The sequence below is a fragment of the Sorex fumeus genome, unplaced genomic scaffold (assembly GCF_029834395.1).
Source record: "Sorex fumeus unplaced genomic scaffold, SorFum_2.1 ptg000043l, whole genome shotgun sequence".
Lineage (NCBI taxonomy): Eukaryota > Metazoa > Chordata > Mammalia > Eulipotyphla > Soricidae > Sorex > Sorex fumeus.
Window position 1 is genome coordinate 45724807 of NW_026606100.1, and position 22359 is coordinate 45747165.

Consider the following 22359-nt stretch of genomic DNA (forward strand, 5'->3'; position numbering starts at 1 on the left):
CCACCTCATCCAGCAGAAAATCCAACACAGCTAACTTTTTTGCACCCCTTGAGTCCTTCCTATAACCCTGGACTGAAAACATCCCACAGAACAGATCTCTGTCCCATGGCCCCTGCCCAAAGAAAGGTGTGTGTGTGTGTGTGTGCGTGTGTGTGTGTGTGTGTGTGTGTGTGTGTGTGTGTTTTGCCTAGTCCCATTGCTCACCAAACCAGATAGCTTAGTTCTGTAAGACTCACAGGAGAACAGGATGCAGGAGCCGACGCACCCTGCAACAGAGACGGTGACCGTTTGGGGATGAGGCTGGTACGGAGAAGGGTCTGATGGCACTGTGGGCCCAGGGAATCGATTCAGGCACCCCAGTCTGACCACAGGCACCTTGTCTGTTGCTCTGTCTTGCAAACATAGGCCGTAGCTGTAGTTTCGGAACAAATCAATAATGCATGGGCACAAGGAAATGAAGCATGGGAAAGGAAAGGCAGCAACGTCAATGACAGAAACCAAACAGCATTTTCTTCTCTTTTTTTCCCCCCTCAAACAAGAAAAGCACATTGTAGAAATAAGGAATCTGTACAGTATTCTAGTATCGTATGTACATAAAATTATAACTAAATTGAAAAGTCTTATTTGGAGTTTATGGCTGGCAACGTCAAAGAAAGACCCCTAACACGTAGCTTTGGAAGCCGAGTGGGCAGAAAAAGAACCCCTGCAAGTAGACTATGAGGCGAATCGCCTTGACTCTAGTTCTGTGGTTGGTTTGAATTTTACATTCAGGGGAGGGGATTCTGCAGCCGGCGATGTGAAAAAGAAGGTGAGGCTGAGTGTGGAAATGCTATTTAAAATCTGCCTAGATCAGGTGTGTGAGTCCAACTGGCACTGGAATTTGCTCCTCATCTGCCTGGCTCCAGTGATTTACAATCACCGAGCTCCGGCAGGTGGGAACCAGGGGAAACGGGCCATGAGTGAAGAGTCCTTATCCCCACTTGGTTTCTGGACAGTGGAGAAGCCCAGCTTTGCACAGGGTCGGGGAGGGAAGGAGGAACACAGGTCCCACAGTTGGCACCACGGGCCCGCAGTTGGCACCTCAGTTGGCCAGCCCAGGGCTTAGGGAAGTATTTGTTCCAGCCTTTTCCTCCTTGGGTTCTTCCCAGAGGGCCATCCTGAGTCCCACTCACAAGAGGGCAGGATGCGGGTGGATCGTGGTCTTCCAGGGGACTGTAGGCCCAGGTCTGTGTCGAGGCCTACACACCCAAATTTCAGCTCAACCCATTCCCCTGTGGCAGATTGTGGCCTCCACTCCTGGACTTAAATGTGGTTCATGAAAGGGTCCAGGAACCTGTTTGTTACAAGAGCTGAAAATTCTCAGGCAGGGAGCGATCTTCACTTTTCTATTCAACTTGTAGGAATGTAACATTCAAATGCAGCATTTCCTATGACATTCTCTGCCCACCTACCACTGAAGTCTCACTTTTAAGATGTGGGAATCAATGGCCACAATACTCAGGGAGAGAGCATGGGCAGGGGTGAGGCGTTTCGCTGAAAATAAATACGGTTTTGCAGGGAAGGGGCAGGAGGGCCTCCTCGGCCTGGGTCTGGGAACAAGGAATCGTTGCAAGCTCCTTGGGTCATGCAGAGCCCTGCGCAAGCCAACGAGAGTGGCCTGTGAATTCTCACATCTGGATTTGGCATTTTGGAATTATATCAGCATAAAAGGGTGCCAGGAGCCTCTGACGTTGACATGGGCACTATAATCTGTGTTAGGCCACTTGCAGTGTGAGGGGCTGGTGGCATGGGCCAGCGTCCATGTGTTAACATCCGGCTCCATCCTCGCAAGGTCATGGCTAGTCTTCACTGCCTCCCACCAGGGAGTTCTCCAGTGAGAGCCTAAAACAGAGCCCTGGGCAGGCAGTTAATTTATCCTTACCAGCTAAAAATCGCTCCCAATTCCCACCGAATCACCACTGCTCATCCTATGATGTGGAAAAGAACTGCAGATGGGTGGCCCCTGATACTGGCTATCATGAAATTTAAAAAAGAAGAAAAAAGGCTCAAAGAGTTAAAGAAGCTCAAAGATTTCATTTCCAATCCAGGAAGGAAGATCTCCTACCCGAGGTTTGCTGGAAGCCGGCTTCATCCCCGCTGGAGGAAAGCTGATTCCCTTTGTCGGGATTTCACCCCTAGAGCCCTAAAAAAAACACCTGCCTTCCTGGGACCCTTAAATATTTCTACTCTCAAACCTCTGTCTTCAGCTCCAGTGGATAATTGACACCCTCCTGCCCTCCCAGGTCCCCCATCATTTCTCTCCCCGATGGTTCTCTCCCTCCCTGGTGAAATTTTGGAGAGGGCCAAGGCCAGGGTCAAGGGCAGGTTTAGAAGAAAAAAAAGAGTCTGGATTGAAGGGTGTGAGGGAGATGCAGGAGAGCACAGTCCTGGGAGGGGAGACTCCCCCCGTTAGTAATTTAAGAAATCGATCCCGACCTTGACACTCTTGGAGGTGGCGATGTCGATGGCCGTGGCCTTGATCTCCGTGTCCCCGAACTGCATGAGGGTCTGGATCTCCCTGCGGGCGGGCACGGCGGGGCCGCCGGTGCCCGTGAGATCCAGGCGGAGGGTGCCGCACTTCTTCACGCCCGGGTCGGTGATGAAGCTCACCTGGTCGCGCTCGGCGCTGTAGATGTTGATGATGATGAGCAGCTGCGAGGGCTTGGCGGGCGTGTAGCTGCGCTTGACCAGCTCGCCCAGCGCCACGGACTGGTCAGCCGAGATGAACTTGTCGAAGACGTCGGTGCACCAGCGCGTGCCGTCCTTGACCAGCAGCTTCTCGGGCGGGTGCTTGCCCTCCACGTAGCGGTTCAGCACGCCCACCCCGTAGGTGAGCGGCGAGCGGCGCACCTTGATGACCGCGGGGTCCAGGCCGAAGAGCACGGCGCCCTTGAGGATGGTGAGGCCCACGTCCTGCGGGATGATCACGCGGCACTGGTCCCCAAAGGCTGTCTGCACCGCCTGCTGCAGCAGCGGCGCCTCTGCGAAGCCCCCCACCAGGAAGAGGAACTTGACCGTGGCCACCTCCGGCTTCTGGAACAGGTCCCCTGCAAGGAGAGACGGGGCGGGATTACAGTGCCCATCACTGCCGGCCTGGGGTGGCGGACGGCGTGGCCCATACCCCTGTGAAGGACCGGGAAGGGGGAGGGTTGCACACCCACCAGCCTCAGAAATGCAAAGTGAAGCGGCCACAAGGAGCCCGTCTCCCCACAGAGGGACGCTGTTCTAGACAGCTTCAAGCAAGTCCCGGGAAAGGGATGTCTTCACCCCCACTCTGAGCTGCAGGGTATTAGATGGGTCCCATGGTTTTCATTACAACACCACTCATACCCGTGGGCGTCATCAGGGGAGGGGTACCAAGTAGTTTTGGGTGGGGGTTTCCGCGCCACAGAGGTCTCCCAAGTCTAGACTCCTGAGCTGGCCTCTGTGAGAGCCAGCAAGAAACTGTTGGGTCTCACTCTCCCAGCCCTCTCCAGGCACCCCCTCTTTGCTGTGCACCCCATCTTCCCTTGTCAGTTACAGTTCTCGATTGGCCCTGACCCAGCACAGACTAGGGGGAGCCATCCAGACCTTCTCCTTTGGAGGGCCCCACTCCCACACACACACCTGCCCTCTGCTGCTGGGGCACCAGTCTGGGACTCCTTGTCATGTGTCCCCTGCCAAAGTGACTTTGCACACACTGGTGGGGGAGACTGGAAACAGCCGTCCCCAAGCTGGACTCCAATCCCCCCCCCCACCTGCCCCCATGGATCCCTGGGCCACTCACGAAGATGCTCAATGATGCTATCGATGGTCGGCTTAAAGAGGGCGTTCATGGCATCGGGGCTCATCCTCAGCATGCCCTGCGAGGACCACTTCACAAAATCCACACTGTAGGACCGGGCACAGAAACAAACAAGAGTGTGTCAAGGCAGACCAGTGTGCTGTCCTCCTGCAGGGGGCAGGGGGCACAGGACCGGTGGGCACGGCTTAGAGGACACACTGTAGATATGGCCAGTACAGGGGCTGGAGCAATAGCACAGCAGGTAGGGCATTTTCCTTTCATACCGACCCAACTTCGATTCCCAGCATCCCATATGGTCCCCTGAACACCACCAGGGGTAGTTCCTGAGTGCATGAGCCAGGAGTAACCCCTGTTCATCGCCTGGTGTGACCAAAAATAAAGAAAAAAAAATGCCCAGTACAGCCTGGACAAGGCCCCAAGACAGTAAGAAGTAAAATTAGAACCTTGCCCATTCCTCTGCTCTGTGCTATGGCCAATCCCACTCAGGACAGAGGGGCCAGGCCAAGGGCAAAGAGAAATGGGTGCCATCCAGAGCTCATGGGCTGGAGCTAGCTGGGGGTTGGAGGGATAGCACAGCAGGTAAGGTGTTTGCCTTGCTGCGTCTAACCTGAGTTCAATCCCTGGTATCCTATTGGGTCCCAAAGCACTGCGCACTGCCAGGATTAGCTTCTGAGTTCAGAGCCAGGAGTAACCCCTGAGCATTGCCAGGTGTCACCCCAAAATGAGACCAAAACCAAAAGGAAACAAACAACATGCTCTCTAGGGACAAGAGATTGTTTGCATGTCCTGCTCCCCAATACCACAAGTCCAGGTGCTGCCCATTCTGGTAAGCATGGGTCCCAAGGCTGTGCTGAGCCTAACCCTACCTGGCTTCTCCAGACGTCAAAGGCCCAGTGGTCAAAGCAGCAAAGCTTCCCCATCTACTCTCAAGTTCAAAGGGGACAAGAGAGTGGGGCCGGAGTGATTGCACAGAGGGTATGGCATTTGCCTTGCACGTGGCTGACCCGGGTTCAATCCCCAGCATCCCATATGGTCCCCTGAGCATTGCCAGGAATAATTCCTGAGTGCAAAGCCAGGAGTAACCCCTTAGCATTGCTGGGTGTGACCAAAAAAGGGGGGAGGGGAGAGAGAGACAGAGACAGAGAGAAAGAGAGAGAGAGAGAGAGAGAGAGAGAGAGAGAGAGAGAGAGAGAGAGAGATCATAGGGCTGAGAACAGTTTGGCTTCATCCCCAGTACTGCCTGATCCTCTGTGCATGACCAGGACTAGCCTTGCAGCACCACCAAGTGTGGCCCCCAAACAAACAAAGAAAAGGGGCATCCAACAAAGGCCTCTCTGTCCCTGAGCAAACACCCTACCTGCTGTACTACACACGCCCTACACACAGCCACATCTTCCAGAAACAGACTCCACCTGCCATCAGCTCTACCCGGGGGTTGCTGCTGAAGGACAATGGGGGGAAGGGGGCATGGGATACCCCAGGGTGGATGGTGACCCCTTCCCACTTCAGGAGAAAGGTGGGCAGGGTTCAGCCCCTGCTGCCAGGACATGCAATCCAGCTGGGAGCACTGCCCTAGGCAGGGAGCAATGTGCCCAGCATGCAGCTGATCTGGCGGTGTCTGGTTCGGACCCACTCCCAGAGCAGGAAGACCCAAAGTCCGGTCTACCTTGTTCCCCAGAAGACACAAAAGAGCCACCCTGTCAGCTCACACTGAGGGATGGAGGTTCCTGCTCAGGCAGAAAAGGTACCAGAGCTGGGAGCATCTCTAGAGGGCAAAGGGCATGAAGGGGAAGCAGGAGCTGGCTTTAGGAGGAGCCACTGGACCTGAAGGGACAGCGTAAACATCAGGAAGTCCATGACCACTGTGGCTTAAAGTACATCCACAATGCTCTGGCTTATGGGCTGTTTGGGGGGGGAGGGTGCCTTCAAGCAGTGCTCAGGGGGTTCAGTGTGTGTGGGCAGGTACTTCCTGAGACATTCAGCCAATCAGCTCTGATGGTTCCATGTAGGACCAGAAGGGGACCAACAGGCCCATTCCTGCAGAGCTGGGGTGGGGAGGGGGTACCAGGTTACAGCCCTCTGTGCTCATGGGACCCGGAGAGGCAGATTGGATTCATGTCCTTCCTATGTAAAACAAGTACCTCAAAACTAGCCCCTGTTCAAATTTATGGATTCTTAGGAGCTCCTAAGTCCCAACAAGAGAAAAATCATAAATTTTAAACATAGTAGCTATGTGAGAATGGCAAGAGATGGGCTCCCTTTTCAAAAAGAAAAGAAAATAGGGGCCAGAGACACAGTACAGAGGTAAGTACATAGTTGCATGCAGCCAACCTTGGTTCAACCCTTAACACCACGCATGGTCCTCTGAACACCACCAGAAGTGATCCCCAAGCACACAACCAGAAGTAACCCCTGAGTACTACTGCGTGTACCTCCCCACACCTAAAAAAATTTTTTTAAACCCAACTATTAAACAAAGGGGAACAAACCATGCATTTTTTCCCCTGTCTTTCGTATGTGGGCTGGTGTGCACAGAACATCCACACGCTGAGAAGTTTCTCTCAACAGCACTGCAGCTACTCGGGGGAGGGACGGGCTAAAGTGCGAGTGACGGGCCACACCTTGAATCAGCGAATCCATTAACTGCTCAATGAATCAGTTCATGAATCATGAATTAATTAACAAAGGCATAGACACACTGGCTGGTTGCGACACGTGGCGGAAGCCACTGGCACAACGTCTGTGTCCCCAGGGAGAGGGGAAGGGAAACCCTAGCACGGTGAGGGAAATGTGCCAAGAACCCCCTCCAGGATGGAATTAAACCTCTAGATCCACAGCCAGGTACAGAATTGCCCCGGGAAGGGGGAGCAACTCACTGCACATGCAAGAATCGACCCTCTCCCTGTGTGCCTCCCCCAACACACACACACACACACACACACACATTTACTCACTCACTGCACATGGGGGGAACCGAATCCACACAGCAGTAATTCCTCAGCAACAAACACTAACAAGGAGGGGCCCCACATGAAGGGGGCCCCTGGGCATGACAAACTGGGGCTGTCTATACCTCCCCATCTGGCTGCTCATGCAAACTGGTGAGTAAGGGAAGGAGCATGAATATTGGGGGGATTTTTTTTGGACCACACCCTGGCAATGCTCTGGGGCTACACCTGGCAATGTGCTTGGGGGTCCCTCCCAGTGGTGCTCAGGCGGACTGAACCAGGTCTCTCCTGAACCTGCTGAGCTGTCTGTCTGGCTCCTGGAACATTTTTGGAGTGGTACATGTGCCATATTGTGGGGCTCAGAGGCTGTTTCTGGCTCAGTGATTGTTGGGCTGTTCTCAGTGGGGCTCAAAGGACCCTGAATTCAGATGACTGAATCTCCATCTCCTGCCTGCAAATATGTGCTCCAGACTTATCCCTATGGCTTAGAGGAAAAAAAAAAAAAACCTTACATTAACTGGCTCTCGAAGATACTGCAGAAGTGTAAGTGTGATAACAGCACCGTGGTTTTGATTTTACGTGTGTTTCCTTTCGCGTGCCATACTGACATGTTTATGGATTAGATGATAATCTAGCTGAGATTTGCTTTCAGAGAGTGGGGGGAGGGTGGGGAAGGATTTAGGCTGCAACTGACACTTGCTGAAGCTAGATAATGAGGCTCTTTTGACACCGCGAATGTGTGAAATTTTCCACGATAAAAAGGTGTTCGGAAACCTATGATTTTTGTCTATTATTTTTAATGCAGCTTTAAAACATCTTCCACATACATTCATTTTGTAACAAGCTGAGCTAGTAACATTTGCCTGCAGTCAGGAGACTCAGAATGGGGGTGAGAAGTGAGGGTGGGAACCCAGGCTCCCAATAAATCCATTCATCAAACATTGGCTGAAAAGGCACCAGCTTCTCCTACAGACAGGAGGGAGTCAGCAGTGACCAAAGGTTTGCTCAAACTTTCCAGCTTTCACCAACTTTCAGAGCAGAGGTTGGAATGGTTAACACAATACTTTCCAGAACCCAGGTACCTGGCTAAGCACTTAAGATACATGAATCTGTTTCACCCTAAAAGAGCGCCCTTAGGGCAAGTAAAACTGGCACCTGCATTTTTCAATTAAAAAAAAATGAGCATCAAAGAAGTTAAGTTACTTCAAAAGGTCACACAGCAAGTGCGTAGAGTTGGTACCCTGAATCCACAGTCCTTTCCTCCATCCCCCAAACTCTCCATCTCCCAGAATGTCTTGAGTGATGGGGAGCCATACTCACTTGCTTTTCCTCAAGGCATGTTCGACGCTGTGACCCCGGAACTTCTTGTAGTAGTCAATGAAGGAGAAGGGCAGGGTGATGTTTAGGGGGTTGGTCCGGTCTGGGGCAGCCGCCCTCTTGCGAGACTCAAACGCGATCATTAAGTCAACCCATGCTGCAGGACGCTTGATCTTGAACTGTTCGATAAAATCCTCTCCAAATATCTTACACAGGAGTTTTTCAAACTCATAATCTACTCCCAAGGATCCATAGGGACCACCTGAATCAGGAAAAAAACACGGGGATCTGTTAGAACCCATTAGAGGGGCCTGAGAGATCACATAGGGCTTAAGGTGACTGCACTGTGTGTGGCTGCCGAGGCTGGCTCCCTATCACTGCAAGGTCCCCCAAGCACCCCTTGGTATGGCCCTTGGAGGTTCCCCGAGCACCAGCGAAGTGCCCTGGTTAATCTCTAGCACCATGGGCTGAAGTTGCACCACTGGCCCGGTCAGCCAAAAGTCACTAAAAGGGTGTCGGGACCCTCTGCACACTGCTTGGGGGACCCAGTCTGAGGAAGCCCACCTGCCCCAAGTTCCTTTCACTGCTGAGCACACAAAAAAAACACAAGTGCTCAGCACACAGTCCTCAGCCTCAGCATTCACTCACACTGTCCAATGCTTCTGGATTTTTCTTCCATGGGAAGATTTGTTGTCATTGTTGCAAAGATGATTCTTCAACAATGGGTCTACATTCAGTTACCTTTTATGCAAAACCAATGCATGTAACCTACTAGGAACATTCTTGTATGGCCACCCTAGAAAGCCCAGGCCAGGATCTGGGAAACCAGCAGGCCTTGCTCCATCACTGCAGTCCTAACTGGTCCTCTGTGCTCGGGCAATCTGGAGCCTAGCTCAGATGTCTTGGGGCCCCACTGGAGAGATGCACCGTGTTCACTAAGTCGATTAGCCATCAGAGTTCTGACCCCAATGACAAGGCACTGCGGGATAGCACAGGAAGTCCCCTGGCGAGGACCTAAAATGGGCGCACTTGGGGCCAGTCAAAGTGGCAGATACGTGCAGGCCTCAGAGCCCTTTGCTGCGGATGCCAGAAGCTGGTGGCACAGAGAATGGAAATTCAGAAACAATTGAGGAAAACACTCTGGAGGAGGAATGTGCTCACCTGTAGCTTTGTAGAGTTCTTTCAGGTGGCCCTCAGGCAACCGGATCTGATGCACGGTCAGGTCCACAGTGCCACCGCCGCTGTCCACAACCACATACTTGTCACCTAGTACAAAAACAACCATCCTGTACACAGCCCCCCACCCAAAAACAAGCTGGTGTGTGGGGGTTGCTAATTTGGGGTCCCCAGCTAAGCACTACTGCAACTTCTCATTTAAAGCGATGGTTTGGCTGATGAGCCCACACAGAGAGTTATTCATGACTCCAGAAGGCAGCTATGCCTGCCCAGGCATGCAGTTAGCGTGGATGGGAAAGGACCCTGAAGAGGGATCTTGAAGACTCAAGCATTCTGCAGCTCACTGCCACATCCCTGGACATGAGGACAACTTCCTGCCATGGTAAGGAAACCCCAAAATACTGCTGTTGAATGCCAGACAAACTGTAAAACTAGGGGATTCCAACTCCCACCTTTCTCTGGCAGAGTATAACATGGTTTTATAACACGCAACGTTTTAAAAAACCCACGTTTTAAAACATGCTTTAAAACTCACTGACACTGAACATTTTCCAAAAGTGCAAATGGAACAGGAGGTGGTTTTCTTTGGTGTTTTTCCCCCCCAAAAGCAAGCGTGCACACACACACACACACACACACACACACACACACACACACACCCACATTCCAGCAAGTGCAAAGGGCATCTGAACACGCTACCTTCCTCCAGTTCAGACCAGATTTCGCCTATGACATTCTCCACCAAGAAGGTCCGGCTCTGCCGATTGCGCCGTATGTGCTCTTTAGCTAGTGGCCGACAGGAAGGAAAGGACGACGGGTAAGAAAGCACGAAAGAGCCGGCAGTTGCCTGCCAGGAGTGGGAGCAGCAGCGCAAGGAGGTTGAGGGACAGAAGATTTAGAACATTCACAAGGGTCAAAATCATGAAATAAGCACGACTTCGGGAATGACAACCAACGCCTGCACCTCCAGAGACAGCCCTTCCCCCGGCTGTCACTCCATGTCTGTGTGACAGCTCTGTCCTCTGCCCTGCTCGCAAGGCCACCCCAAGGAGAATCTCTCAGTCCTTCCTTTGACACATGGTGGAGAGGGAGGAGTAGGAAGGGTTAATACAACCGGTCCATTTCCCAGCTGTGCTGCCCCGGAGGAAACTGTCTGCAGAACAGTCAGCACTTGATTAAACAGCGGCACTTCAAGGCGCCCTGATACAGGAATGTGGGGTATGTTTTGCTCATCTGGATCCCGGATAAACAAAGGGGTCGGAGCCATTTCCTGGCCCCTGCTAAAGACAGCATAAGCTTCCGCCATCTTCGGCCACAAGGTGGCACCTCTCACCTAGTGGAGCTCACGGCTAAGGGACAACCAGGCTAAGATGCCTGGTTTGCCTGGCACATGGGATTTCATCTCCACGGGCCTCCTCCATAACTCTGGGAAGCAGACAGGGCACAGATAATCGGGCTGGTGTTCTGAAGGCTTCAGAATACAGCGTGACACTTCCCCAAGACACAGCAGATGATAACGAAGGCAAAGCACCAAGTGTGACACTCAGTGCCCAGCCAACGGTCATCACTGTGAACCATCAGAGCTGCCCTTGGGGTTGCAGATGAAAGCACTGTTCCCCGTTCTGCTGCCCAGTGCTCTTGAGTCACTAAAGTCCCACTGCCTCTTGCAGCCAGGGACACGGGGCATACAGGAACAGTCTCCTCTGGGGGCTGGACCGATGAGCCTAAGTAGCAAGTAATTCAGGGTCTGCGGTACAGCAGAGAAGCCAGACCTGGTTACAGGGGTCCTAGGAGGGAACCCTAAACTCAGGACTTCTATCTTGTGGCCATGGGCTCTGGACAAACCTCCAAAGCAGACTCCATGGGGGTCAACAGGGTTTTCTGAAGCAACCCCAAATTAACAAGATATTCTCAGGAGTCTCAGGGGTCTCAGGGGTCGAAGGCACAAAAGCTTATAAATGGGGAGCCAGATCAGGAGGCCACGCCATAGGCTGGGAGGCACAGGAAGGAACATGTCTGGGACTGGAGAGGCAGTACAGCAGGTAAGGTTCTTGCTTTACATGTGGCCAGCCTGGATTCGACCCCTGGCATCCCATTTGGTCCCGAGTATTATCAGAAGTGATTCATGACAGCATAGCCAGGAGTAAACCCTGAGCAACACCAGGTGTGGCCTAAAACACAAACACTAAAAGGAAAAGAACAGATCTGAGGGGCCTGGGTCTGGAAAAGGCTGAAATAGGCAGTTCAAGAGGGCAAAAAAATGGCCACAAACAAAAATGGCCGACTTGGCCTCACTGCACCTCTGTGGGGGTGTGGGTGGGGTGGCCATCTGAGAATCTCAAGACCCCCAAAGACACTCTTATAGCACATTCCACAAAGCACAGGAGATGCTCTCATGCGCTCTCGTGCCAGCCCATCCTGTCTACACCAGTCCTGTCTACACCACAGGGAACAGTGTGGTGTAGAAAGGACTGGTGTAGTCAGGACGGGCTGGCAGGAGAGCACAGTTCTTGAGGATGGCCAGCACCCCCAGACATATCACACCCCTTCCACCATGAGACTTTGCTCCGGAGGATGAAGAAGCGCTCCACTAGAAGCCGCTGATTCGGACATGAATGTTTCATTCTGAACCAGCCAAGGAAGAAGCGACATATTGGACAAAACCCGCGCAGCCCTCTCAATTCCCAGGAAAACCCAAAGGAAGGAGATGAACGGCGGCATGGCAGGCAGGAGATGAAGCCCTAGAGCATGGCCTGCACCTGCAAGGTGGGCACTTCTCCTGCCCAGCACTGCTAGAGAAGGCAAAGCCCACTCAGACTGGAGGGGGGCCCAGCGCCTTTCATTCCAGGGGAGCTGTGAGCAGGGTGCGAGCATGGTGCTGGCAGACTGGCATGACAGCCTGGGGGCTGGGAACTACTGACCAGTGCCCTTCAGGCAGGAATCGCTGCTAAGAATAAGCCTGGACCCCAGTGCCTCAGGGGTGGGCTGGCACAGACATGGGTTTTGATTCGGGACCAGGAAAAAGTTGGGAATGGGGCTGCAGGGAGAAGGAGCAGCCCTGTAGCAGCTTCTGCTCACATCATCCTACATCTCCTGGACCTGGCTGACAGGTGGGCGTCTGTTCCCACAGTGACCCCCACTGGGCCCCACACTCATTCCCGCTGGGACCCAGACCCTGACCTAGAGAGGTTGCAATCTTACTTAGCCAGAATCACAGAACCCTGGATGCCACGGGAAAGAGTTCTGGGGACTAAGACTGCTGGCCATGGGCATGCAGACAAAAAAGCAAAAGAAAAAGCTTCTGTGGAAGCACCCATCCTCGTTCCCCCCAGACCCGCTCTCCTCCTCCCAGCTACACCAGAGTAGGTGTGCGTCCGCGGGTCCTGAAACCAACCCATTCCCTGGGTCCCACGCTGGTTCTGCGACAGTTAAGACACACAATGAGCTCATCACACACCAAGCGGTCCCAGTGAATGAATGAGTCAGTGATAAATCAACAGTCTTAATGGTGGAATTAATCACAAGCACGTGGGATTAGATTAAGACCCAGTTAATAAACAGACGAGATGAAGAGCCCAGTTAAATACAAGGCCAAGGACTGCTCTGGGGCCACCCTGGGGTCCTAGGGGAGAAGCACCCTCCCCCTTAAGGCCATTGCACTCTGATGAACCAGGGGGAACCCCGGCTGAACTTATGGGGGGGAGGGGAGTCCCTGGAGGAAGCAAGAAGGGAGGCTGAGAATAGGGGTGTTTAGAGCCATGGGCATCTGAGTCCTCCATGGCAGCACCCAAGTGCTTCTAAAAAACTGGGGCGGGGGAGGCGGGGCTTCAGGGGAGGGGCGTGGCTATTCTAGGAGAGGGCGTGGCTATAAGGAAGAGGGTGGGGCTCCACGGGAGAGGGCGGGGCTACTGGGGCGGGGCCAGCGCAGGGAGGGGGAAGAGAGAGCAGGAGGTACCCTGTGTAAACCCAGCTCCTACTGTGTCACTGGAGCTGGACCCATTGACGGCAGCCTTGCTGCTCAGCTCGATCATCTGGTGCAGCCGCAGCTTCCGGCAGTAGATAGAGGCGGCCTCGGGCTCCAGGGCGATGATGAGCTGCTCTGAGTTCTCGGGGGAGGCCAGGCCCGCCTGCAAGACAGAAAAGGCAGGGAGGGCTGTAACTCTGTGCTCTGTGAGCAGGCTCACTCAGAAAACGCCCCCACTGGGTACTCCCTCTGCTCCCAAAGAAGGGGGCCATCCAGTCACACTCTGCTGGGTGGGGAAATTCCCTTCATGTACCTACTAGGAACCAAAACCACTGGGTGACAGGGTGCTGGCCCCAAGCCAGGTCTGGCCCCAAGCCAGGTCCCCAAGAAACACTGAGTGAGCCAGGAAAATGTGGGGGTGCACCTAGAAAACGCCAAGCTCTCTCGGCTGCAGGACTGGCTTGACCCATGGTGAGAAACACCAAGCTTGAACTTGGCAGACCACCATAAGCAATGGGCAGGAAGGCATCTATTCCCAGTCCTGAAGGACCACCTAGTCTGAGCATGCTGGAGCCAATGCTCGGTTCTAAGGGCCCAGGAAGTGAACACACCATTTTGGGGTGGGGACACTGTGCTGTGACCTCAGCTTCCCCATGGAAGACTTCAAGCTGTCGTTACTGAGCACCAGGAGGTTCCCGGGAAAGCTCCTCCCACTGACGGGATAGGGAACCCCAGAGGAGACCCCGATTTCTACAACAGCGGCACTTCCTGCCCAAAGTCCTTGCTCCCATACAGTGACAGTTCAAGGAAGCCATGAACTTTGTCTGTGGGGCCCTGTGCAGGCAGGGGACATGGAACACTTCTCCCCTGACACCAAACAACTGTCAAATAGCAGAGGTGCTCCTGGGAAGTGGAGTTCACAAACCAGATGTAGCAAAAGGAACTCAGCACTGACCACCCTCATGAGGCAGACCAGGGCCAGAGGCTAGGGCTGCCAAGTTGATGGGCCAACCCCCACTGACTCAGTTATGGGATGAGACGAGTCCTTACTCCTGTTCCAGGGCTCCCATGGCCCCTCCCTGAGTGTCACTCAAGGGCCACAGCAGAGGCCTTAGGAGAGGGACAGGGCGTTTCAGCACATGGTGAACAGAGATGTAGGGCACACCCAGAACCACATCAGAGCCAGAGGACACCTAAAGTGAAACCAAAAGATCGTTCTCCTGGTTCTCTGCCATCTTCAAGGTTTGCCAATAACCTTCTAGAATCTGACAGGCTTGGCCCCATCACACAGGGTGAAGGCAGAGGAAAATTCTAGCCATGAAGAAATGGCTGCACTGACAGGTTCCAATGCTGAGAACAAATTTGGGGGTACAAGGATACAAAGACTCCCCCCATTCCCTAGGGACTGGCCTGCCCTAGGTCCCATAGAGGGTCACCAGCAGGCTCCCAGATGGTCAGAAAGAGCAACAGGGGCGTGAGCTGAGCTTTGAGGGGGGCTGGGCAGACATGGTGAGAAGCACGATACTTATTCTGGCCTTTACCATCTGACAGCCCCACTCACACCTGGATATGGGCATTCATTAGGGAGTCACACCACACATTCCTGCTCTACTCTGCCTGGGGCGTACTTTAAAATAAACCTGAACAGGCAAGCTGCACCGCAGAAGAATCAGGTTGGACAGGCAGACCGCCCATGTGTACCCCCACTCCCTGCCCATCCCCAGCTGCTTCTCAGCCCCGTACGTAACCAGTTGTGACACTCTGCCTTCTTTGTGCAAGTGCATCAAAATGAAGCGATCTATCAAGATGAGCCTGTGGGCGGTGCCTTTCCTTGAAGTGGGAGCAGGGAGCTCCCTTGGGCTCTGGTGGGTGGTTTGTCCCCAGCACTATTGGCATTTCTTCAATTTGCACCAGCACTAATTTTGGGGCCTGAGCAAGGCACTCCACACCCCATCATGCCCAGAGATCACTCTGATTTAGAGGTGAAACATGCATCCCAAAACAATCTAATTCAGAGGTTTTGAGGAGAAAGAGCCTGGAGCATATAATCATACAGTCTGCAGGGGTGTCCCAGTGCATGCTCACCACCCTGGGGCTAGCCAATAAAGAAGGAGCAGATGTCCCGCTGACCCCCATCTGCAGGGCTACACCCCTTCCAGGTGTCCCTCCTAGCTGGGAGGGTCCCCTCATAGCAAAAGCTCTGACCCTTTTCCATGGAAGGATCTCCTGGTACTCGGGAGAGGGCAGAGAGAGAGCATGGGAAGGACCCAAATGAGAAAGGAGGGACAGGCAGGGTTTGAGAGAACCCTGGGCATGCTCCGGGACACAGGACCAAGAGACCACGCTCTTCCACTTGAACCTGTTGCATTGCCCTCCACAGAAAGAGGGAAGAGCCGCATCCCCATCAGCTCTTCTGAGAGTTCGTTGAGAGACAGAGAAGCAAAGGCAGCGCCATGACAGGATCATGAAGAAGCCAGAAGAAGCTAGGCCTAAGTTTCGGTTCCAGAATTCCTGGAATTGAGCACAGATACCTGGAACTGAATCATGATTTCCCTGAAGTGAGATAGCCATGGTGAGGTCAACTAAGGGTTACCAATTAGATGCAGGTAGGGAATCCCCCCCCCACCCCAATATAACACTTATGTAACTTTTATGCAACCCTTATGTAACTCCGACTTATACCCAATCAGCTAAGTACAAGTAGTGAAAAGCCCCTCAGACTGGCCAAAAGGGTGGTCTCTCCAGGGTGGCTGTTATGTGGAAAGTCCCTGTCATATAATGTTATGGTATAAAAGTCCCTCACTTTTGAGACTTGGGGCCGCTCATTCCAAGAAGTCTGCCACTGTGTTGGTGAGCTGGACAAGCACCCTAGCTCGAGCTAGCCAATAAAGACCCTTTGCTTATTGCATCACAACTTGTCTTCGTGTGATTCCTCTGGGGAAATCTCACCTGGTTTAACACCGTATCCCCAGGTGGGGTTCCAGAGGTGCGTGGACTTCAATGAAAGGTGTAAAAGGTGCTCAAAAACCCAGAAGCAGCCAGGTCTGGGAGGTGGGTCCTGAACCAGAAGTGTCCTAGCCCCCTGGAGATCAGGGTTGGGCCCTGATCTCCTGGGAATCACACCACAGTCAACAAGGGCAGAAGCGACCTCTCTGCTTGGCTAACTCTGCCTCAGGAGCTGCTCTCTCCAGCCACCATTCCCGGTAGCCCTCCCAGCCCTGCACCCAGCATGCCCGGCTCTGGCTCCACCTAGGCTGATGGGGTCACCTGCAGCCTGGCCTGTGCACTTGTCAGTGCCTCGGTCATGCCTTCCGCCCTGCGGCACCAAGAGGTGCTCAGAAGGCATGAAGGACCCAACCCTCACATCTCTATCGGCTGAACTCCCTTCCAATCTCCATGAAACCCAAAAAGCCAAGCATTCCTCCATGGAATCAAGGGCTGCAGCCTGTCCACATGGCAGCTGAGTCCAGGGCACACTACCCCATTTGGCACCCGTGCAAATCTAGGCCAGCAGGAACACCACCACAGTGGCTGTGCAGAGCGTGGCCACATGGTCACGAGCTCCCATTGGGCGGGGCTGGAGGATGGCGAGTATAGACCAGGGAGGAAGGGGATGCGGGTGCCACTCTCACTGCTCTGATCTGCACTCTGTGCACATCAGGAGAACACAGCAGGGCTGTGTCCACAGCTGGTCACTTGATCCCAGCCCTGCGTGCATCAGGGAAACACTCCAGGACAGGGCTGTGTCCACAGCTGGTCACTCTGTGAAGCACTCGCTGGCCCGGGCCCAGCCACGGGGCCAACAGTTGTGCCGGCAGCTCTGCTGTCCAGGTGGCTATTGTGTTTTGTTTCTGTTGTCACTGCAGTCACTCATCACTGTGGTGTGTCCAGAAAGAGAGGCAAAGGCAAGAGGCTGATCCGGGTCCCCCGGTCCTCGCTCATACAGAGCATCACTAGGTTCACAGATACGGGGACCAAATGGATTTCAGGCAAAATGAAATTATGGGCTGTTCCCTCCTGCCCAATGAGGCCGGGTCTGTTTGGCCTTTTCAAAAGGAGGCCCATCTGTTTTCTCTGCTCCTCTCCAAGTGCTCGGTGCTTTTCTGCAATGCCAGGGATCAAACCCAGGGCTTCTTATGTGCCCAGGTGTGTGTTCAACAACTGAGCCATATCCGCAGGCCAGCCCTCTAAATGCTTGTCATGGTGCTAAAGGGTATTGAGGCTGCGTCTGGCAGGAGGAGCTTTAACCAGACACTCGACGCTGCCCCACAAGCCTAAGACGCAAGAGGAGTTGGGCATTTTCAGATGAAACAGTTCCCTCTGGAAGACGTTCTGTCTCCTTTACTGGCCATGAATTTCAGACCCCCTAAGCAGAGGCCTCGGGCTGGCCTACCCAGCCTGCTCACTGCTCACCCCACGGAAAAGCCTGAGCCCCGTCTCTTTCCCCACTGCCAGGTACTCTCCTGCACCAGGCTGCTGTGAGACTGAAGTTTCACCCCTGAAGGCTGAGTCGTGAGCCCGGGGATTCAGCGGCCTCGCTCATACAAGTAAGTGATATATGGCAGCTGGCCACCAACCCAGGGGCACCCCCAAGCCCCACCCTCTAGGCTCTCCTGTTGGAAGTTACACTCTCCCAAGCCAGGAGCTGGCTGGCTAGCTCAGTTTGCTCAGAACTGAGAGAATGCAGAAGGCGGCTTATTAGGAGGAAGCTGACACAGTGAGGGAGGCTGGCCAGCCCCAGACTACACCATCGTCAGCAGAAGACCTGGAGGAGCCCGTGATGTGGGTCTCATCAAGAGTCAGAAGGAGCCAAGGTTTCTGTCAGAGTACAGAGACAGGAAAAATCCAAAATGCCTGCAAGAACGTGGTAAGGTAGGAAGGAAGCGATCCTGTGCAGGGTTCACACTTGCTTTTTCTCTGAGGAGCTGCTTCATGGGACTGACAGTGACTCTCCTCCCTTCACCAGGTTGGATGTGGCCCACCCACCTTTTGGCTTTGGTATTGGCTATAGTTAAAAAACACTGTGTGGATTTTTAAAGAGGGAACTAATCAACCCATCATTCTCTGTTCAGCAAATAAGCCCCTACCACATCAGAATCACAAAGGACTCAGAGTCAAGGTGCAAAAGTACAGTAGGTATTGTAGGCGGGGCATTTTCCTCACATGCAGCCAATCCCCAGCATCCCATACAGTCCCCGGGAGCCTACCAGGAGTGATCCTTGAGCACAGAGCCAGGAACCAGCTCTTAAACACTGCCAAGTGTGGCCCCAAAACAAACAAACAAAAAAAAAGAGGAAGAAGAAAAAACAGACAACAGCGAGCCCTCAGAGAGGAGTTTCCTCTGCAGCAAGCCAGCACCCCCAGCCATGAATGCTGTACACACAGGCCTTGCCGGTCACTCACTGGCCTTCCTGCTCTCTGACCACAGGCCCATCTTTATTTTTCAGGGAAAGAAGGAAAGAGAAAGAAAGAAAAAAAGAAAGAAAGAAAGAAAGAAAGAAAGAGAAAGAGAGAAAGAAAGGAAAGAAGGAAGATAAAGAATGAAAGAAAGAAAGAAAGAAAGAAAGAAAGAAAGAAAAAGAAAGAAAGAAAGAAAGAAAGAAAGAAAAGAAAGAAAGAGAAAGAAACAGAGAGAAAGAAACAGAAAGAAAGATAAATAAAGAATAAAAGAAAGAGAGAAACAGAAAGAAAGAAAGAAAGAAAGAAAAATAAAGAAAGAAAGGAAGGAAGGAAGAAAGGAAGGACAGAAAGAGAAAAAGAAAGGAAGAAAGAGAGAACGATCAACCAACCAAGCCCCCACCCCCACCCCCCCAAAAAACCAGCCCTTTCTCTGTTCACATGGGTGCTGCTACAGTCTTTGAGAGAACCAGAAAATAAAGGTGTAAACGGCAAATCTTGCTTCCCTTGGAAACACCTAGAATCCTGGGCTGGGTCCCAAGAGCTAAGCATGCCCTGGTGTCCAGAGGTGGCCACTGTAGCAGGACCCCACAGGGGAGCTTGGGCATGCAGAGATCTCTGAGCCAGCTACGCTGTGTTGAGCGCCTTCCTATCAAAAAAAAAAAAAAAGGCCTTTTCTCCAACGCCCACCCTCTTCCTCTATCCGTACACAAACAAAGCTATTTTGGGCCAGTACGTGGATGGAGGCAGATTCTCACGGTGGCTCGAAGAAGGAGAATGCAGAGAAGATGGTTCCTCCTTGGACCTGATCTGTGCCTGCCGAAAGCTGGAGGCATCGAGGTGTGCAGAACCACACAGCCCTTGATGTCCGGGACCCCTGCCAGCCTGAGGCACACAGCCTCCCGCTGCCATGCCAGACCTGTCCCCTTCATGGCCACCGGCCTCCCGAGTCCTCACTGATTCAAATACTCTCCCCACTATTCCTCGAGGGACTCGTGTCCAGCCACCCCTGAGCAAAGTCTCTGAACCCCAGTTCGAAATCCTAGCCCTCTGGAGATGCCGTGGAAACCAAACCAGAGAAGCAGAGCACAGGAGGGGATGCTGGGCCGGCCCCTGCCCTCGTGACGCTGATCCCTGTCCTTCCCTTGGGAGGAAACGGGCCTGGGAAGCTGCCTTCCTCATCCCCTGCCTGTCCCCTGCCTGTGGGGTCCCCGTTCTGAGTCCCTGCAGGCCTGGGAAGGCCGAACAAGCGCCCCTGAAGCCTCACCTGGTAGGCGGCTTGTCTCATGAACTGCTTGGCCGGCTGCTTCCAGATGGCGGGCACCGTGATGACCCATCTGACGTCCGAGTTCTCAAACTCTGAGCCCGCCTGGTCGCTCAGCTCCTGAAGCCAAAGGAAACGCAGGAGCAGAGGGTCAGTGGGGACTTCAAGGCACAGGGCCCCCTGCAGCTTGGCCCAGAACCCAGGGTGCCTGGCTGTGAATTTTGCCGGGCATCTGCATCACAACCCTGGGGGGCAAAGGTCAACCTGTAAATAGTCAGCGAGCCTGGGGCTGAAGAGATAGCACAGTGGGTAAGGCGCTTGCCTTGCACACGGCCAACACCATGTTCGATCCCTGACACCCTCTGTGATTCCCCCAGTCCCACCAGGAGTAAGTGATCCCTGAGCACAGAGCCAGGAGTAAACCTTGGGTACCCCCGGGTATGGCCCCCAAACAAAGAAACAAATCAAAAAAGAATGTTCAGCAGGGAGGGTAGCCAGTTCCTCTGGTTCCCTGAGCCTATCTGAAGGCCTATGAGACACCAGCAGCTACTCCCTGCTCACCCGAGCATCTCCAAGGCCTCAGTTTATGAATCTGCACAATGGGGTGTGCAGCTAATACCTAGCTCCCAAGGTTGCTGGAAGGAGTGAGAATTTTCTGAGCGCTTGCTTCCCTGTCAGTCGTGTGAGACCCTCTGCATCTATCCACCATCTCCCATAGCTCATCCCAGAACCCTGCGGCAGAGGGGCTCGTCCTGAGAACACTTTTCTCAGAAGGGAAATTAAAGCCCAGAGATGGCCCATGTCCTTTGAAGAGCTGCGTAACTCAAGAGTGTCAAAGTCAAACCAGGTCCTGCCAGCGTGCCCTGGGCTGCCAAGGCTAAGACCCTCGCTAGACTGTCATGCACAGTCCCAGATGTGGCCCAAGGTCTGGTCCAGGGTCATCCCCAGAAGACATCACTGTTGGCATAGCCCTCCACCCACGCCAGGGGGCCCACGAGGCACGGGGAAATTTCCTGGCAGGAGCAAAAGTTAAAACACACCAGCCGGACCCCTGGGGACAAATGGGACCAGAGGCTACATCAGAGGATTCTCTGTGATCTGCAAAGACAAAAAATAGGGCTGAGAAGACTCTGGGCATCAGGCATCAGAGATCCCAGCTGTAAAATGGGCCAACTCACGCCCGCCTCAGAAGTGTTGGCAGGACTGAGAACACACAGGGAGGCCCAGCTCTGAGCAGCCTCCAAGAACGCTGGAGTCCACACACGCCGGCATGCCCATAGCTAATGGCGAACGCGCAGCCTGACCTCAGCACCCCACACCCACTGCTCCTCCAGGACACGTACACTCATTAACACATGTAAGCACCTGAGCACACATAAGCACACGAAAGCACACGCAAGCACACAGGCTCAGGAGCTGGCAAGTTGCTTATTTTTCCTGACAGTTATATCTATTGTTTCTTTTTTGTTTGTTTGGGGGCCACACCCAGCAGTGCTCTGCTCCACGCAGCAGGAATAGAGCCTACTGACCACCTCCAGTCACTGTGGTCAGCTGTTTACCACCCACTCCATTCCGAGGACCGTCGCACATGGCCATGGACCTGTCTTCTGTGACCATCACTGTCCTTTCTCCTCCGTCTCTCCCCAGGAGTGGCACCGCGGGGTCCGAGGGGGCAGCTCACCACTCCCCCGCTGCCCCATGTACCCTCTCACCAGCAGCATGAGCCGTCCCAGCACCCTCCCCCCACTGGCACCTCCTACCTTTAGCGCCTGCTCCTTGAAGTACTGCAGAGCGTAAGCGAAGATCTCCAGAGCTTTGACCTTCTTGCCATTGGCTGCTGAAAGGTCAGTGTCCATGGTGAGGTCCTGGTGGGGAAGAGCCAATGGTGAGAGCAGGTAGGCGAGAGACATCGATGCGCCTCTCCTGGGAGGGAACTGCTGCTTGGGGTCTGGGGGTCCTGATGTCTGAGAGCAGACCGGGAAGAGCCCCCCAACCAGCCTATAGCATCAGCCCCTCAGCATAAGGCCCCGGCTAGTCGTACAGGCTCCACTTCTGCCTCCTATCTCCTACAATTCTCTCTCTCTCTCTCTCTCTCTCTCTCTCTCTCCTCTCTCTCTCTCCTTCTCTCCTTTCCACCTCATTGCTATGCTATGGACCAAGATTTTTTTTTTTTTTGCTTTTTGGGTCACACCCAGCGATGCACAGGGGTTACTGCTGGTAGTGTTCGGGGGACTATATGGGATGCTGGGAAACAAACCCAGTCGGCTGTGTGCAAGGTAAATGCCCTAACCACTGTGCTCCAGCCCCCACTATGCTATGGAAAGTGGCTCCAACATCCCACCTCTCTTTCTCCCTCCCTCCCTCCCTCCCTCCCTCCCTCCCTGTCTCTTTCTCTCTCTCTTTCTCTCTCTCTCTTTTTCTCTCTCTCACTCTCCCTCTCTCTCCCTACCTCCATCTCTCCCTCACCCCC

At 53.6% G+C, this 22359-nt stretch overlaps 1 protein-coding gene across 3 annotated transcripts in view; it reads right to left on the bottom strand.

Annotated features, from left to right (window-relative positions):
• Window positions 1-2448: 2448 nt before the first annotated feature.
• Window positions 2449-22359, bottom strand: part of HSPA12A (heat shock protein family A (Hsp70) member 12A) — a 129284-nt gene continuing 109373 nt past the window's right edge. For all 3 annotated transcript variants that reach the window (XM_056120678.1, XM_056120680.1, XM_056120679.1), the window contains 8 exons: window positions 21650-21754; window positions 19893-20009; window positions 13220-13391; window positions 9964-10050; window positions 9250-9354; window positions 8092-8350; window positions 3806-3909; window positions 2449-3086 (listed from right to left, as the gene is read on the bottom strand). In XM_056120678.1, the coding sequence (XP_055976653.1) occupies window positions 2449-3086; window positions 3806-3909; window positions 8092-8350; window positions 9250-9354; window positions 9964-10050; window positions 13220-13391; window positions 19893-20009; window positions 21650-21754 (1587 nt within the window). The remainder of the gene's footprint in view (window positions 3087-3805; window positions 3910-8091; window positions 8351-9249; window positions 9355-9963; window positions 10051-13219; window positions 13392-19892; window positions 20010-21649; window positions 21755-22359) is intronic.